Source organism: Lutra lutra, chromosome 9, assembly GCF_902655055.1.
Source record: "Lutra lutra chromosome 9, mLutLut1.2, whole genome shotgun sequence".
NCBI classification, from domain to species: Eukaryota; Metazoa; Chordata; class Mammalia; order Carnivora; family Mustelidae; genus Lutra; species Lutra lutra.
Genome location: NC_062286.1, coordinates 81,329,076 through 81,348,902, shown reverse-complemented (window position 1 = coordinate 81,348,902; position 19,827 = coordinate 81,329,076). Strand labels below are relative to the sequence as shown.

The following is a 19,827-nucleotide window of genomic DNA, read 5'->3' as shown; positions in this document are numbered from 1 at the left end:
TGAGTGGCAGGAAATACAAAATGGGAAGGACTTAAGTAAGTGCTTGGGCCCTTTGGGAGGGAAGGGCTTTGTTTCCTTCTACTCTGAACCCAGCCTGGTCCTGGCTCAGTGAAAGATGAAGGGTCTGTACATTCTGTGGCAGCCCCAGGGTTTTGCAGCTGCCTCGCAGGGCAGGACTCCTTCAAGAAGCTGCAGCCACCAGCCCTGTTGTTGGCCAGCAGAGACCTAGTCAGAATGAAGACAGGATCCTGTGAATGTAATCATGAGAGAAGCTTCATAAGGAACTTATGCCCTCCACCAGCCCGCTGGCTACGTGCTGGCCATATGTCAATGAGAATAGTAATGGGGTATCATTCACACCCACAGAGTGGCATGATCTAGAAACACTGGGGTTACAGTCAATATTTTCAAGCTAGTAAGCTTGAAACCAAAAGATGTTGGTTGCAAACACAATATTACATATTAAGACTAAGTCTTTGTTTTATTTTGCCTCTCCAGAACTCTCTTTTTCTCCAGAAGGGCAGACTTTTATGGTGATTTTTTTTTTTAACCAATTACTTTAACCGTTTTCTGTCCCTCTTCACTGCCTGCACAAAATAGAAATAGTAATCACCATTAATTATGCAAATATTTTAGGTAAAATTCAAAGTCTGGCGATCTCTGAAATACATGACCTTTTAGTATATAATTATAATTCAAGTTATCTGTAGGCTTATTTTTGGTTCTCTGCTCAAGGGTCTATGGTCTGTAGTCATTGTCTGAGCTTTAGGATGCCTAACGTGCATCAAGAAATAAAATGAGCTCTTTCAAAAGTGTGAGCAAACAGTCTCACAAAAATTTGTACTTTTTCTTTTAAGAATGAACTTAATGCAGGGCACTTGGCTCAGTCGGTTAAGTGTCTGACTCTTGATTCCAGCTCAGGTCTTGATCACAGGGTCATGAGTTCAAGCCCTGCATTTGTCTCCACACTGAGCGTGGAGCCTACTTCAAAAAAAAGAGAGAGAGAATGAACTTAATGCTGAAAAGTATCTCAAATGCCATTCTTGTCTATTTGATGGTGAGTGAATGTTTATCTATCTAGTACAAGACACCTGCAAAATGTCAAAATCTACAGACCTCTCAGAGGAGTCAACTACAGGGAGCTCAAAGTACTTTTCATGTATCAAAGCTAACACTAATTTATGTTCAAATGTAATCTCTAAATTAATTAGAAAAGATGGAAGCATACCAGTCCATTTGGAGGATTTAACCATGGATGTCTTTTTAATAACAACTATCCAAAGTAGGCCCAAATCATTTTTTATGAGAATTATACTTTAGCCCATCATTTTAGGAACAATATTTCATCTTAATACACTGTTTCCAAAATTTGAATCTCAGATTGAGAGTTGAGCTTGTTCCTTTTCTTCATATGAATAGTTCATCATTACTAGCATTAACATTAAAAGCATCTGTGTATGACTCAGTCTGTTTAACAGAGCGGGGAATCCCTTCCCTTCCCTATTTTCCCACCCAGCCCCTACCCAGCAGTCTGTCTGATTTTATACTGGTCCAGTGGAATTCCTTTTGAAAACCTTATCTAGATTTGAATATGCAACAAGTCATAAAGGACATCTCCTGTCCCACGACAAACATATTCATGAAGCAAAATTCTAGTAAAATACATTAAACTATATAATAGAAGTTAATTCCATTTCACTGGATTTGTGTCCCATGCACTGAAATTATAAAGGAGTTTCACTGGAATTTATGTGCTGTCCCTTATTCTTTTACATTCCTACCATCTTGATTAATTCATCCTTTTGTAACTGTCCTTTATATTTCACACTAAATGGGAATTTAGCAAGTAAAAAGGATGTGAATTCTCAAAGCAAAAGTTAGCATTTCACTTGAGTGCAAGTAAAATCAGGTTCAATTGCTATTTACCTAAACAGTAACTAAACTCAAAATGCTATGTAGTTCTGGCTTTCCACCTTGCAGGTAAGTGGAAATCTGTAATAATGTTTTCATCCACCAATGTGAGACTGACAACAGTTGTTCAGTGGATTGTCCCTGGTGGGATGGTTGCCAGCATCACCTGTAGAAAGGTGATGAGAGTAAATGTACATCCAAAGGGAACTGGGTTAGATTAAAAGTCAGTAATATAATAAATCCTAAATATGTGAACTAAAACCATAAACCTCATGGAGAAAACATAGAAAGACATGTGTGACTTTGGATTTGGCAGTAGATTCTCAGATATAATACCAAAAGCATGAGCCATAAAAAGAAAAAGAAAGTGGACTTCATTAAAATTAGAAACTTTTGTGCATCAAAGGATATTATCAATAAAGTGAAGAGATAGCTGACAGAATGGGAGGAAATGTTTGCAAATCATATGTCTGATAAGGGTCTATGATCCAGAATATGTGAAGAACTCTTTCAGCTCAGCAACAAAAAAGACCAACAACCCACCTTAAAATGGGCCAAGTCCTTAAATAGATATTTCTCCAAAGAAGATATACAAGTGCCTAACAAAAACATGAAAACATGCTCATCATCCTTTGTCATTAGGGAAATATGAATCAAAACCACTGTGAGTCACTGCATATGCTAAGACAGCTATCATAAAATTTCTCCAAGTTAAGGGAATATAACAAGTATTGGTGAGGATTTAGAGAAATGGAACCTTCATATATGGCTGGTAAAAATGTAAAATGATTCGGTCACTGTGCAGAACAGTTTGGCAATTCCTCAGAAGCTTTCATATAGAATTACCATATGACTCCATAATTCCATTCATGGGTATATATCCAAAAAGTCTGAAAACAGGACTGAAACAAATACATACACATGTGTGTTCATAACTGCCCTAGTCACAATGGCCAAAAGGTAAAACAGCTGATATGTCCATTAATGGATGAATGGCTAAACAATTGATGTATATATACACAATGGACTATTATTTGGCCATAAAAAGGAATGAAGTACTGATACGTGCTATGACATGGATGACCCTCAAAACATTATGCTGAGTGAAAGTAGCCAGACACAAAAGGTCACATGTTCTATGATTCCCTGAAATATCCAAAACAGATAAATTCATAGAGAGAGGATACAGATTGGTGATTGTCAGGGACTAAGGGAAGTAGGGGAATGAGGAGACACTGCCTAAAGGTTAAGTTTTATTTTGGAATGATGGAAATCTTTGCAACCAAATAGAGGTAGTGGTTATACAACATTAGGAATGTACTAAGTACAACGGAGTTGTTCACTTTAAATATTTTTTTAAGATTTATTTATGTTTATTTTAGAGAGAGAGTGCACAGGGGTGGTGATGGGCAGAGAGAGAGCACACAGGTGTGGAGAGGGAGGGAGAATCCCAAGCAGACTCCACACTGAGCATGGAGCCTGACATGGGGCTCTATCTCACTATCCTGAGATCATGACCTGAGCCAAAACCTTGGACATTTAACTGGCTGAGCCATGCAGGTGTCCCTAAATTGCTCATCTTAAAGTGGTTAATTTTATGTTATGTGAACTTCACCTCAATAAACAAAAAGTCTGCAATACAAAAGCAAAGAGACTGTGAACTACATTTCCAGAACTGCTTAGTAAGCACATTGATATAAATGTTTCTCATTACAGTGCCTGGTACAGATCACGATTAGTGAATAGGGTCTGAATGACTGGCAGTATGTCTAATATTCAACTTAGATTTTTAAAGTCAAAATAAGAAAATTAATTGATATTTCTTGTTCTTTTAGGACTCTCAGCTTGTTTCCTCTGGACACAATAATCCAAGTAAGAAAGACTTCTCTCTACAGCTTCGTTTGTGGATGGTGGAAGATAGAGGGGGTGAGAAGGGAAAATGCATGCAATAGACTGTAGGTTGAGAAGAACTTCACTAAGAAGCAAAATCAGGTGGGGAAAAAGAGGGCCATTTGTTCAAGTACTGCCCAAATGGATAAGACTCTGGAGTGTTCCTCTAGCTTTATTCAAAGGAAAGGAGGACCAAAACATAAAATGGTAAATTTCAAAGCAATCCCGGGAGGAAAAAAACGTTTTGCTTTATTACAATCAGTCTCTGGTATATGCGGAAGGGAAAAAAATCTTTAAAGGCAATTAGTGAGTTATCTAAATTGAAAGAAAATGAGTGGGCCAGGAGAACCAATCAGAAGACCTCAAGACAAATGACCTTAGAATCCATGAAGAAATCTTTCCCTCTTCCAGAGATAGACAGGGTGCTTCTAGGAAGCAATTTTCTTACTGAAACCCCTATCTAATAAAACACATGGGCTTCATCATCAAAGAGAGGATGTTATCATTCCACGAAGTACTGTTTTAATTCTCTTCTTAGGCACTAGTAATTGGTGTTAATATCTTCTTAAACATTAAAATTGCATATGCTACCCCATTCATGTCGTGAAAGCACTCACTCACCAAGACTGGGCATTCTTAGTCTCATGACCAGCCACTCAGTTGAGAGCACCCCTTGCCAATTACAAAGCTATGTTTGAACATGAAAATCACTCTGAGCTAGTAAACGTATCTTTGGAACTGAGACTCACCCACTGAGCATCTGTGAGGCAAAAGGCTTGAGGAGAAAAGACTACCAGACAAATGTGTTAGAAAGCCCCAGACTTTTAATGCACAGCTAGAGAAAGATTAAGGTTGGGGGATAGAGGCGTCATGACGCATAGGCAATGTCACTTAATTATCCCACCTTCTTTGGGATTTGCTGAGCACAGGCACTGGTAAAGAGGTAAAAGGCCAATGGACTTGAAATCTAAGGAAAATGATAAATTCAATGGTAAGAAAAGGACTTAAAAGAAATGCCTGATTAAGTCCATGAGATGTGAAGTATTAGCATCACATGCCTTATAATTATAACTAAAGAACACACTGGAAACTAGAGCATACTGAAGAGTTGCCATTACTTTTCTCACTACTTTCCATTTGAAGTTAAACAATTCAGGGTAAAGAGAGAAGATGTACATTCATTGTACTTGCTTGAGCTTAGAAGTTTTGACATAAAGAACAAAGGAAATAGCTCTTAAGTCTGTTCTGTGTTCCAGTGCCTTGACATGTAATTTCACTGAATCCTAACCATAGGCACATAAGGTAGGCATTACCATCCCCATTTTGCATGTAATGAAAATGAGATTTTGAGCTTAATAACTAATCTAAGGTCACATGGTGAAACAAAAAATGACTGCCAGGATTTGCATTTTGGAATCTCTAATCCAAAAACAACAGACTGTATCCCATTACTTGACACCTAGAAGGTTGCTTCTGTCATTTCACTGTGAGTTTGAATTCTTGATCAAGAACTATATACTGTGATTTGTGTATGTATCAGTGGATTTTTATGGCATGTCATAAATCTACGTGCTTATACTGCAATGTAGATTATGTAAACTGAATCCATCTTCTATGGAATGATGGGGCCACCTGCCTTGTGTGGTATACTCTCTGGCATTTCATTGTCTATGGAAATTTGTGATTGGCCTCCTCTTTTCTAGGGATGGGGGATATTTTGTTTTCCTCTTTTCTAGGGATGGGGGATATTTTGTTTTCAAATAAATTCCCCCCCACCAAAGTCAAGCACATCTATAAAAAGGTAATATTGCTATTTAAAAATCTGAGCTTTTTCTGTAGATTAAAGTGAATTTGAAATTTTAGGAGAGCTGATGCCATCAGCATTTCCAGTGCTGTTTCTTGTATTTGGTTTGGAATCATTACAGTTTGGAATATGTTTGGAGTTCTGACTCCAGCAAATATGTAGAAAATAGAAAAAACTGAACTTCAAAGACAACAAACAAAAATGTGTATGTGTGGATTGATGGACTGTCACTTTTGGTCAGTGCTTTTCTTTTCTTTTTGAAATTAGAAAAAGTATGTTATGTACATAACTAAGGGAAAAGAGTGTGTAAATTGAACAGAAATTCTTTTCAATCCAAATCCTTAAAAGATAGATGCTATAGTCAGTTTGTTGAATTAACAATTAATTTAATATTATAGAAGTTTATTGAGTTTAAGACACTTAAATATTGAAATAGATGACATATGTCTGTGTTTTTTAAAAGTTCTCAGTGCATCCTATTCAATAGGAAGACCACACATAAGCACTTCTTCCCCTTTCTTCAGGATCCACATTTAAATAACCAAAAGATATAGTAATGGAAAGAAATCCATAATAGCATGGAGAACAAGAAGGGATGCCATTAACAAACCAGAAATTCAACTGAGTTTTTGGAAAACAGAAGTAGAAAGGACCATACTGTTTGATAAACCTGGCAGAGAAAATCATGACCCAGAAAAAGGAAAATAGTGAAACAAATAGGAACAAGCTCTAGTAGTGGTGGGAACTATTCTAGGGAGATCCCAGAAAGACTCCATATTTCCACTCAATCCTAAGAAAGAATACATAGGCATGGATTGTGGGCAATGACAGGAACACCTGGACTATTATTCCCCTGATTACCTCCACACCCATCCTAACTGGTTCTCATAGAGAACATTCAGTCTGGTTTTTCTCCCCCCACCCCAAAAAAGAAAAAGTAATATTTACTAAGAAAATGAACAGCTGACTAGAATTCCTAGTTGGGGGCTGATAACTAAGAGAGAAGCAGAGCAGATTCTGAGATGATACCAGACCTTAAAAATAGACATTTATGGGTTGTAGAAGAAGAGTCACGTTTTCTCAAGAAGGAAATAAAAATACTACACGCTCAGAATAAAATACTTCCTATTTTTGTTGGGGTGCAGAGGAAGGGTCAGGGCTCCCAGCTTACTCTGAGCTCTCTCTTCTCCTGAACCCTGAATGAAGGCTTCCAGTCTCAGTACCCTGTGGACTTACATACAGAGAGCTCTAAATCAGCCCTTCCCTACAAGGTAGAGGTATGTTAGGAAAAGAGATCAATATACTAATACAGGAAATTCACACCAATTACCTTCATTAATCAACCCATTATCATTCAAAAATGAGAATATGTAACAGAGCACCAAAGAAAAGGAATGGCCCTGAGGGAATCAATCTATTAATTCAAAGAACAGAAGAAAAAATTTCAAGTGTCATTACAATCTTCAGAAAAAAATGAAATTATTTGTATTAAATACAAAGAGAACAGATTGGCATGAAAAAAAAAAAGTAGTTGCAGAATAAATGAGCACTTGAGAATTTAAAATATGGTCAATAAAATTTTAAAATTTAATAGAAATGATGAGTAATAGCTGAAGTCTGGAATCTAAAATATAAGGTTAAAAACATTTGTTTTCTGAATATTAAGCAAAAGACAGATGGAAAAAATGACAAGAAGGTAAGATACTTGGAAAATCAATCAGGATGGAAAGGTCAAAATTCAGCTAATAAGAATACCAGAAAAGGGGTGAAAAACAGTTAAGAATAAAGAATAATAAAAATAGAATTCTAAGGGAAATAAGGAACTCACTATCAAAATCACTCATATACTAAACTTTAAAAAATATTGGCTTCTGGCTGGCTCAATCAGTGGAACATACAGCTCTTGATCTTAGGGTCGTGAATTCAAGCCCCACATTGAGTATGAGATTGCTTAAGTAAATATACTTAAAGAGAAAACCACTCATATTCAAGAAAACAAGAGACCATAAACAAGAGCAGTGAAAAACAGATAGCAGAGAATTAGACCTGCAAGGATTTGGGAGATTGAAATTACCAAACCCATCACTTCTCAGAATTTTGGCTAAGATCAAGTGGAATTACCAAGCCCAAAATATAAAACAAGAGTGCTTACTTTAATTTCCAGAAATAAAAAAAAAAAAAAGATTGACAATGTGGTAAAGAACAAGAAGATTTGAAGAAGTACTTATCAGAACCTCTAGAAATGAAAAAATAATAATAGGAAATAAGATTTCCTTGGTCAGGTTTAACAGCAGATGATTGGACTTCACTGAAGAAAAAAATAATGAATTGGGAAATTGGACTTAAGCGATTATCTAGAGTACAGCCTAGAGAAATGGCAAATACAAAATGGAGGTTAAGAAACATGGGGAATAAAATGAGAAGTTCCAACATACATTTAACTAGAGTTCCAGAAGGAGATAAGGGAACAGAGGAAATATTAAAGGAGAAAGTGGCTGAGAATTTTCCAATATTGAAAGATACTACCCCACAGACTGAAAGAACTCAATGAGTACTAAGCCAGATAAATAAAATAAAAAAGAGGTCCATACTAGACACAATATAGTTAAACTGTAAATTACAAAGATAAGGAAGAATTCTTAAAATAACCTTTAATACCTTTAGAGAAGCAACAATTAGATTTCCAGTTCACTTTTCAACAGCAGCAGTGGGACAGTGGGATCCCCCAGACAGCAAATTTATAACTTCACTTGTATATATGTGGAAGTTGACAAGCTGATTCTCAAATTTATTTGGTAGAACAAGGGGTAAGAGTAGCTCAGACACTCCTGAAGAACAAGAAGGTTGGGGCCTTACCATTCCAGTATTAAAAATAAATACCTATTTTTAGCTAAGTAATGAAGATAGTAATAGACAAATTGAGCAATGAAATAGAATAGAAGACCCAGGAACAGACCCACAGATGTATGAAAACTAGATTTACTACAGAGATGATAATGTAGACCAATGGGGAAAGAATGGGCTTTTTAATAAATAGTACCAGAATAATTGGTTATCCATAGGGAGAAAAATGAAATTAACTCCTACCCTATAGCATATACAAAAACCATTCCTCATATTTTTAAGATTTATTTATATATTTATTTAATTTTATTTTTTACGGAGAGGAGGGGAAGAGAGAGAGAGAGAGACTCTCAAGCAGACTCCCCACTGAGCATGGAGCCTGACACAAGGCTTGATCTCACGACCCTGAGATCATGACATGAGCCAAAATCAAGAGTTGGACGCCTAACCAACTGAGCCACCCAGGAGCCCCTATTCCTTGTATTTTTAAAAGACCTAAATGTTAATAGAAAAAATATACACTTTCAAAAGATAACTTAGAACATCTTTTGATGTACTTCTTAAAACAAAATAATAAAGGAAAATGCTGATCAATTCAGCTAAATTAATATTGAGAATTTATAATCATTCAAATATTCCAGAAAAAAGAGTAAAAAGACTCATACTGGGCACAGTTATTCCCTGCGGTGTGTGTGTGCCTGTATAATGTGGCAGAAGACTTGTATCAAGAAAAAATGTTTGTATGAATTAAAAAAACAATGCTACAAAAAAATTTAAGAATTGACAGGGAGTGTCGAAAAGAGCAAGCACAATATATTTACCTCATTGGCAGTCAGAAATGCAAACACCATAGTGAAATTACATTTTACATTATTAAGTTGGAAAAAATTTTTAAAGTGTAACCATAAGTTAATGTGGAAACCAGTTTAGGATTCCCTAGTAAAGTCAAGAATATGTAAGCGTCATGTCCCAGAACTCTTAACATGCACAAGGAAGGAAGTTCGTGAATGTTTATAATGACATCATTCATAATGAAAAAATGAATGTCCATCAAGAGTCAAATGAATAAGAAAATCATGGTAGATTTTTGTAAGGAGATATTGCACAACAATGAGAATGAGTGAACCAAGGCTACAATACATCGTGACAGCTGAATCTAAAAACCATAACACTGAGTGACAGAATAAGTCTCAAAAGAATGCATACGGTGTGATTCCATTTATGTAAAATTTATATCAGGAAAAACTAAAGAATATTTTATCTACTAATAAATACTTGGGTGGTTAAAAAAAAACCTTAAAAAAAGAAAGGGAGTTATTAACACAAAATTCCATTTCTAGATAGCTGGGGGGGAGGGCAGAAAGTGGATGTAAGCCTGGGAAGTTTTTGGGTTATTTCTTTTTTTTTTTTTTTTTAAAGTAATGATTTTTTTTTTTTTTATTTGTCAGAGAGAGAGGGAGAGAGAGCAAGCACAGGCAGACAGAATGGCAGGCAGAGGCAGAGGGAGAAGCAGGCTCCCCGCCAAGCAAGGAGCCCGATGTGGGACTCGATCCCAGGACGCCGGGATCATGACACGAGCCGAAGGCAGCTGCTTAACCAACTGAGCCACCCAGGCGTCCCTTGGGTTATTTCTTGACAAGACTGATTTCCTGGTCTGGAAGATGTTTTCACAGTTAACTCATTTTAACCTTTTAAAAACTGCATATATAACTTTCATAGACATATACATTTTATGTACCTTAAATGGATGCTCCATTTAACATTTTTTTTAAAGTTTTATTTATTTGAGAGAGCTCGAGAGAGAGCATGAGTGGGGGGAGGGGCAGAGAGAGAGAGAGGGAAAACAGACTCCCCGCAGAGCAGGGAGCCTGATGGAGGGCTCCATCCCAGGACCCTAGGATCATGACCTGAGCTGAAGGCAGATGTTTAACCAAATGAGCCACCCATGTGCATTTCAACATTTTTTTAGGAAAACCATAGCCTGTCATTGAGACAAATTAACATGTGGCATGATGAAGATAAGAATGGAAATACATTTGACCTAAATGCCAAGAACACTTGCCTTCATTCAGAGTTAGTGATGTTCCCTTCTATACACGTCTAGTCTTACTACTTTGTTATTTAGTGACTAATATTTAATCATTATAATATTATAAATCTGATTATTGGTTTGTAATTTTTCTAATGTGCCTACAATTACAAAAATTAAATCATTAATTAAATTAATATTAATGAGGATGACTCAATAATTACTGAACAGAATATAAATGTTTTAAATCTTGGCTATGTAGAAGGAAAAGTATAGCTGTACAGAGTTGTGTGCAGCGAAGGGAGGGAAGAATAAATGCGTGAATTTCCTCATTTCACATAATATAAAGGAAAAGATACTGTCAGCAGTTGATTAATCCAGAAATAGAAGGTTAAACTTAATACCCACTAGAGACATTACAAGTAATAACAGAACCAGTAAGAATTGTAAGCAGAGGTGGTAGTATCTTAAGTACCTTATCTCTTGCCTTTTATATCAGAAATCAATACACACTGTCTAAAGTTGATATATCTAGAAACAAGTGTATCGCTTACCATAGTGGTTGAAGGCCTTACAGAACTAAAAACAAAAGCAAGCCAAGTCATTACTATGAACATGGTTTACTTTAGTTAGAAAGTAACCCATTCAGGGGCACCTGGGTGGCTCAGTGGGTTAAAGCCTCTGCCTTCAGCTCAGGTCATGATCCTAGGGTCCTAAGATCGAACCCCGCATCGGGCTCTCTGCTCAGCAGGGAGCCTGCTTCCCCCATCTCTCTGCTTGCCTCTCTGCCTACTTGTGATCTCTGTCAAATAAATTAAAAAAATAAAAATCTTTAAAAAAATAAAATTTAAAAAAAAAGAAAGTAACCCATTAAACCGGTGAATGGTTGAACACTACATCAAAACCAATGATGTACTATATGCTGGCTAATTGAACATAATAATAAAAATAAATAAATAAAAATAAATTTTAAAAAAGTCATAGTATAGCAAAACTTTCCTTTGCAGAAGAACAAAGGCTACTGCAGGTGTATTTTGTCCCTTTTCAACAGTCTTTAGTCCACCCCGTAGCCCTGTTGATGGAGAGTGCATACTCTAGCAGTGCCGTCATGTTATGTATTTAAAGGGAATGAATTAGATATTATTTATCTTCGCGTTACCAGAGTGCCCAGTGTATAAGTCTTCAGTGCATTGATTGGATTAAAAATGTAGCTACTGTAATTTTTTTAAGTGGCTTATTGGGGCCATCAAGCTGTTTTATACCGCAAACTGTATATTCATCTCCTTGGTGAGTGCCCCTTTCTCCTCTTCTCCCACTGTATTTATGACAGGTCAGGAGATAGAGGACATACACTGAGCATGTAGTATAGGTTAGGTACTGTGGAAAGCTCAAGAGGACAAATAGGGAGCGTCAACCTGAAAGTACGCATATCGTATACAATATACATATATACATTTACGTGTGTGTACAGGTATATATATCCTACGGCTCATTTTTTTTTTTTTTTGCTCTCTTCCTCTCTGTAATTATATTTCCACATGCAAGATGACCACACTGTTCCTGAACCATTTTTTTATGTTCAGTTTCTTAATGATCAATGCAGGTTTCCCCTAAAGAGACCAGTGTGGTATCTGTCATGAAAACAGCTGAAATAACCAGGGTGACCCCAAACAGTCTTCTTTGTTGGCTGCAGGGAAACATCTTCTGAGCACCCAACTAAGAATTGGGTGTGGGGGGGGCGGTTTCTATTATATATTGATCATTTCCCTTGGGTCCTGATAAAGAGAGTACGATTCTTTTTTTTTTTTAAGATTTTATTTTTATTTATTTGACAGAGATCACAAATAGGCAGAGAGGCAGGCAGAGAGAGAGAGAGAGAGAGAGAGAGAGAGGAAGGGAAGCAGGCTCCCTGCTGAGCAGAGAACCCAATGCAGGGCTCGATCCCAGGACCCTGGGATCATGACCTGAGCCGAAGGCAGAGGCTTTAACCCACTGAGCCACCCAGGCGTCCCAAGAGAGTACAATTCTTAATGGCTAATGCACTTGAACATTTCAAATGCATCTCAGAAATTGCATCACCTAAAATTTCAAGATGATGGGGACAGTTATGCATTTTATTCTTTCTGAACAACAAACATTCTGAGTTTACTTTTCCCCTGAAAGGTTAGTTCATTATCAGCACTGAAGTTGTCGAGAACACTCACTCTCTAGCCGTCCGTAAATGCCCCGTTTGGCCCCACTGTGTCCCTCTTATTCTGTTTTCCCTGTTGCCACAACATCGGTGCTGCTAAGAGCAGAGGTAATCGGCTGCAGCTTCGTCCCTGTGCTGATCCAGCCCCCAGTTCCTGCAGCCCCCAGATCCCATGCACAATGAGGCCTGTGCCCTCGCAACTTACAGGCTCCTTGTCAGCATTGTTGGTCAAGGTAAAGCATCCTTCCTCAGACATCCAATTAACTGTCTCTGCTTATATTACTGATTTCCCGTGTCTATGACAGAAGTTGTTTAGAACTGTTTACCATTGCCTGCTGCTCCGGAAGCTGCCGTTTTACGTTCTTGATTATGATTGTATGGGGTTATTACTGGCGGCTATAGACTTGGGAAGGTAACCAGTTGTTCCAAATTCAAGGGGAAAAAAACATCAATATGGTTGAGAAATTAAGCCTCCACTTGGGTTTGTCTTATAGAATGCAGGTGTTACAGCTCTTATTTGGGGATCCTGGCAGGAATCATGGTTACTTAGTGGGAAAATGATTCTGGAGAGTACTAAATTAGATTATTTTCCAGCACTAAAGCCAGCTGATGAGGCCTTACATGTCTCCTACATGAGTGCACCATGGACTGGCCTGGAAAACAAAAATATAGTATAAAAAAAAAAAACTTTAAAGCAAGTTTGTGAATTTGCTGCCTCTACTTTTATTTCAGTATGGTTTTGTCCATGATGGGGCCTCGACTCATCAGTGTTTGTGATCAAGGCACTTAAATCTGTTTTGTGGCTTTTTAACAGAGTGACTATCCCCCGTGGTTTTTCTGGCACTGCGTACACATATTAACACCAAGTTATATATGAGCTAGATGTGTGAACTACCTATGTAACTGTGCCTTCTCTTCTTCACAACTGTTTAATTTACTATAAGAAAAAGAGGAGATAGTGTAAAGTTTCCTCTGGAATTCAGTTTGGATGCTATCTTTGGGATGTGTTCATTGTGTAATTTAGGGGGTCATTCCTGAGACTCAGTGACCATGAAGCTAATGTCATGCCATAGGCCTGAGGTTCTACAGGATGTTTAGGCCTGATGTGAAAGAACAAAGCAATGGAAGTTGCCACCATCAGACCCATTTCTTACGTTCCACAACCTTCTCTAGGGTTTACTCAATTTCAGCACCACACAACCATCATAACATAACTGACTCACACGTGCAGCCTTGACCCTTCTCCCTCCATCCTCTAGCCTCGAGGAAACACATTACAAAATGGGGATGCATGGCTCAAACCCTCAATGGTCACAGTTCTAAGAATTACATTATGTGTATTGCTAGAATTTGCCCTTTTAAAAACTATAAAAAGGGAAATGGTTCCAGGCTTCCTTAATTAAAACCTATTAAGTCTTCAATGACCACAGACCGCAGAAACATTTCTGTAGCTAGACTTTCAGATGGTCTGGAAGGATTTCTGGTTTCCATCTTACTTACTTACCAGGGCTCTCAGTAGGGTAGAAATTTTGGGGCTCTTGGAAGCTGCAGTGCAGCCTTAGTGTTCTGTAAAATTCTCTCCTCCAAGGGCTTACACAGTCTGCCCTGGTTTGGCTTATGTTAGCAGAAAGGATCAAAGTTCAAAATGCCTTGCCTGTAGAATGCTAATGGAGTTTATTTCCTTAAATTTTCTGTAAAATGAAGTGGAAGGAAACAGGTTCCATCTGTAAGATATTCATCTTTTGGCAAGGTCTCCACTCTGAACCTCTGGTTGTTTGCAAACAGCTCCTTAGTACCTTCTCACAGATCCGTGCCTGGGCAATTGGAACACGGAGAAGAAATTACTTGCAAATCCGGTTCTCAGACAATAAAAAAAGATGTTTTAAAAGCCTCCTGCTGCGCATTTTGAAAGATTTTTAATAGGAGCATGGAAATATATTTAATCTCTCTTAAATCTTAAAGATCGTAACATTCACATGTTGGTATTTTTTTTTTTCCTGCTTCCTTTTTAAGAGAAAGGTGATGCTGAGCCAGAGAGTCCAGACAATGGTACATCGAATACATCGTAAGTCTCTTTCCTGTTTCTATCCAGATAATATGCCTGTAATATGAAACCAGTGCTAGTATCTTGTAAGAGTAATCATAATAATGGAAGGAAGCCTGTGGTTCTCTTTCCCATGATGATGTCTTTTTAAGTGCTTTTGGGTGTGGACACAATTTGAGGTCTTTCCTATGCTTTATCACAATAAGAATAATCTTAAAAGTGCAAATACTTCTCCTTATAAAACAGAAATGTAATAAGATTTCAGGGTGTGTATTGTCAGGGAGAAAGGAGGCAAACCCTTTAGAATTTCGTTGGAGCCTTTCAGCACTGTCATAAATAATTACAAGACTTTTCACACATACTGTGAGATACTCTGTCCTATATACCTAGGCAGTACCAATGTCATTTTAAAAGCCTGCCATCTCCAACCTCGGAATTATGTGAAAAATACAATTAGAAATACCTCTGGAATCCCAAAAATTTGTTATTTTTTTTGAATTCAAAAATACAGCTTTTAAAACATAAGAAAAAGCTCTTAGAAAGCATGTGTTCCTCACTCCGTATTTTGTCTTTCTCCTCTCAGTCCTCAAAGAATTCAAATGGGTTTTCAGTGATTCATTTGCTACCAAATTTTTCCACCAAAGTTTAAATTAAATAATTCACAAGTTAACAAATTACATTGGCTTCACAGGAATCAGTAACAGATTGGTTCCTTAAGAATCTTTATTTATCACTCTGAGGGGTAAGGTATGTTTTCTTAGTATAAGACAGCTTTGTGAATTTTCCTATATGTAGGCCATGGCTCATATTACTCAGCATCTAAAATGCTATTCATTAGAAATCACACTTTGTGATAGGATATTACCGAATGTCTTATTTTGTCCAAGGTCTGTTTCTCAGTCTGGGAAGTTCCTTTGGCTTCCATATGTATTTCATAAAGGATGTAGTTATATGTTTGTCTTTCTAAAGATATTGCCTAAGAGGTCTAAATAGTCCTATTGTCATGATTTCTGATGAAAGAATGAATGTGACTAGTCTTGAGTGGTTAAAATAGCACTAATTTTTTAAATTTTTGTGCTGCAAAATATAATGGAAAAAGGGTTTTAATGCCATCTGGAGGCATTCTAGAGAACTGAAAAGGGTAGAATCATTTAAAAATTTGGTTCTTTTTAGTAACACTTGAAACTGGATAAGAATCAATGCAACTAGAATGTTAAGCTATTTGGGAATAAATGGTATTTTATAAATAATTGTTATAAAAGTGCTAATTATTATAGGAACAACAATTTTTCAAATTCTCATTAACAAAATCATTTTAAAAACAGACAGAACATATAAAATATGTTGAAAAACTGCTAACATTCCACATTTAATTTTATAAATTTTAAAATCACATTTAATATACACCCCAATCTTGTTAATGCAGTTTGATATGTCATTAGTTCTTCTTCCCTTAAGCATTCCTAAAAAGCTTATTCTCTAAAGGAATTGGTTTCCATATGTTAGTCTCTTATAAAAATAAATACATTGTTTGAGGAATTACTTGTAAACCCTCTGGAGATGTCATAATGTTAAAAGCTTGAAACATCACCCCATATTCATCATCTGCCTCACATCCTGTCTCTTGAACTAGAAATAGTGAAATAAAGTCTTAAGTTGAAAGGATTTCTCTTAAAAAGTGGAGAATTCTGGGGATGCTTGGGGGGCACAGTCAGTTAAGCATCTGACTCTTGGTTTTGGCTTGGGTCTGGATGTTGGGGTCATGCACCATGCTTAGCACAGAGCCTGCTTGGCATTCTCTCTCCCTCTCTCTTTGCCCCTCTCCTCTACCACCACCCCACTCTCTCTCTCAAATAGATTAACCTTTTTTATAAAGTGGAGAATTCTAAACTTGAGCCCTCTAACAGTGGAGAAGGAGCATATTATGAACAAAGAAAAAGGACTCAGGATGCCTAAGATTTGTGAAGTATTTTATATGCTCTTTGCAGTATCGTATTTGCGCTTTATTTAGGTAGACAGGTAGGTAAGGACAATATCCTTATTTTATATACAAGGAACCTAAGGATCAGAAAAGTCATTCAAATTCAGTGAAAAAAATTAGAACATATATCACATATTTTGCTCTTCTGCCCATTTACCAAACTGAGGGGTGAGTAGATCTTAAGAGACAAAGCAAAGCCTTGAGTCAGAATCAAATAGGAAAGTTAATCAGATTATTTGTTAAGAGCTAAGTGTATTAGTTTATTAGGGCTACTATAACAAAGTACCACAGACCGGGTGTCTAAAACAACAGAAACTTCTTGTCTCACAGTTGTGCAGGCTAGAAGTCTAAGATCAGTCAGTAGGGTCAGTTTCTTCTGTGAAGAAAGGATCTGTTGTTTCAGGCCTTGTTCTCTGTTTAACAGATGGCCATATTCTCCCTGTGTTTCTTCACATAATCTTCCTTCTGTGTGTATCTGTGTCCAAATTTCCCCTTTTTATAAAAATGCCAGTTATATTGGAGTAGGGCCTACCCTAATGGCTTCATTTTTTACCTTATTACCCCAATGGAGACCTTGTGTCCAAATAAAGTTACATTCTGAGGTACTAGAGGCCAGAGCTTCAATATATGTATTTTGAGGGTTAAATGATTCAACTCATAATGTTAAGGTTCAGAGCAACCAGAATGATTCAGAAGCCAAGTTGGGAGAACAGAGAGTGTATAGATGCTTGAAGCTGAAACAGCGTGAAAGAACCTAAGTAAAACAGACAAAAAATGATGAACTCCATGGGAGGGAAGGAGTGAAGAAGCAGAGCAAAGGAAAGTATAAATAGCATACACATAAAACATGAGGAAAAATACTTCTTTCACATTCATGGTTTAGTGGGACAAACTCAGCTTCAGTAATGCTTATACATCCATCTGTCTCTATAATTCAGTGACCCTATGAGTCATTTAAAGCCATTGTATGGGTTTAAATTATAGTATATAATAGGGATTCTCCAGACAGGGAACTCAGTTCCTGAAGAAGCATCTTTCTTCCCTGGCCTCTTTTATTTTTTTTTTTTTTAATTTTTTTTAAGATTTTTTTTTTTTTATTCATTTGATAGAGAGAGATCAGTAGGCAGAGAGAGATGGAGAAGCAGGCTCCCTGCTTGCAGAGCAGAAAGCCCGATGTGGGGCTCGATCCCAGAATCCTGAGATCATGACCTGAGCCGAAGGCAGAGGCTTTAACCCACTGAGCCACCCAGGTGCCCCCCCTGGCCTCTTTTAAAAGCAAGGCATTAGCATTATTTAAAATGGTCAAGACATGGAAATAAACTCAGTGACCACTACTGGATGAATTGATAAAGAAAATATGATGCAGGTACACATGCAAACACACACATACACATACACGTACACACACTGGAATATTATTTAATCATAAAAAAGAAGGAAATCCTGCTATTTTCAACAACAGGGATGGACCTTGAAGGCATTATGCTAAGTGAAATAAGTCAGACAGAAAAAGACAATTGCCATATATCTCACATATATGTGAAATGCTAAAAACAAAACAAAACAGATTGGTGGTTTCCAGAGGCAGGGATGGGGGGGTGCAAGGATGGGCAAAATGGGAAAAGGTAGTCAGAAGGTACAAGCTTCCAGTTGTAAAATAAGTAAGTCCTGAGGAGGTAATGAGCAACATCCTGACTATAGTTGACAGTACTCTATAATATATTTGAAAGATACTAAGAGAATAGATCTTAAAAGGTCTCAAAATAAGAAAAAAAAAGTGTAACTATGTATGGTTGTGGATGTTAACTGGACAATGTGATGATCATTTCACAGTGTATACATAAAGTTGGCCCCTAAACAACACAGATTTATAATGCACGAATCTGATTATATGTGGGTTTTTTTTTTTTCATAAAATACGGTACAGTACTATAAATACATTTTTCTTCCTTATAATTTTTAATAACCTTTTTTCTAGTTTACTATATGAATACAATATATAATGCATATAACATACAAAATATGTATAATTGACTTGTGTGTTTTGTCAGTAAGGCTTCCAGTCACAGTAGACTATTAGTAGTTAAGTTTCGGGGGAGTCAAAAGTTATATACGGATTTTCAACTATATGGGGCTTGGGGTATTGACTGCATTGTTCAAGGGTCAACTGAATATTAAATCATTATGTTGTACACCTGAAACTAATATATGAATAAATAAAAACAGGAGATTAAGCACGACAAATTTTAGAGTCATTGCCTGGTAGGACAGAGTTGCTTGGATAATACCCGAGGATCCCCTCAGGATATATTATTTAATGATCCTATGAGTATTCATAGAGATGAGAGACAATTTATTCTTAATGTACACACACACAAACCCATAAATTAAAATTTCTGTGAGAGAGTTTCAGTTATGTCAATAATAAAAGAGCTTACGTTAATTAACTTTCCTACGATAACTATTATAAACTCTGAACAAAATATTCTTTTTATAAAAAACTATTTGAAGGGGCGCCTGGGTGGCTCAGTGGGTTAAAGCCTCTGCTTTCGGCTCAGGTCATGATCCCAAGGTCCTGGGATCGAGCCCTGCATCGAGCTCTCTGCTCATCGGGGAGCCTGCTTTCCTTCCCCTCTTTCTCCCTGCCTCTCTGCCTGCTTGTGATCTCGGTCTGTCAAATAAATTAAAAAAAAAAAAAACTATTTGAAGATATTAGAGGTTGACTAAAAGAAGGCAGATAATGTTGGGAATTTGTTCCTTGAAAAAAGGAAATGGACTAGTTGAGATCTACATTTATACAGCTTCTCCCCTGAGGGCACTTTCAATCCACAAAGAGCAACTAGAATTCAAGGACAAAGCCACAGTCATATTTGCTTGAAGTGTCAGGAAGTGGAGTTCAGGGATGCCAGAGTAGATGGGCTTTAAGGGAGGAAATTCCAGAAAGCAAGGAGCCATACAAAATAGACTTCTACTTCTTTATATAAATTTCTCTCAATCCTTTGATGATCCCTAAACTGCATATGTGTCAGCAAGATGCCAGTGAGCCCAGTGGAAAACAATAGCTAAAAAGCTGAAAGGTTGAACAGAGATTTCAACTGCTGCCTAATACCTACAACTACTGCCTGTACAGTTT

General features: G+C 37.1%; 1 protein-coding gene across 3 annotated transcripts in view; it reads left to right on the top strand.

Annotated features, from left to right (window-relative positions):
* AFF3 (ALF transcription elongation factor 3) overlaps positions 1-19,827 on the top strand; it is a 543,761-nt gene that overhangs the window by 354,086 nt on the left and 169,848 nt on the right. For all 3 annotated transcript variants that reach the window (XM_047745267.1, XM_047745265.1, XM_047745266.1), the window contains 2 exons: positions 3,747-3,783; positions 14,683-14,734. In XM_047745267.1, coding sequence (XP_047601223.1) covers positions 3,747-3,783; positions 14,683-14,734 — 89 coding nt within the window. The remainder of the gene's footprint in view (positions 1-3,746; positions 3,784-14,682; positions 14,735-19,827) is intronic.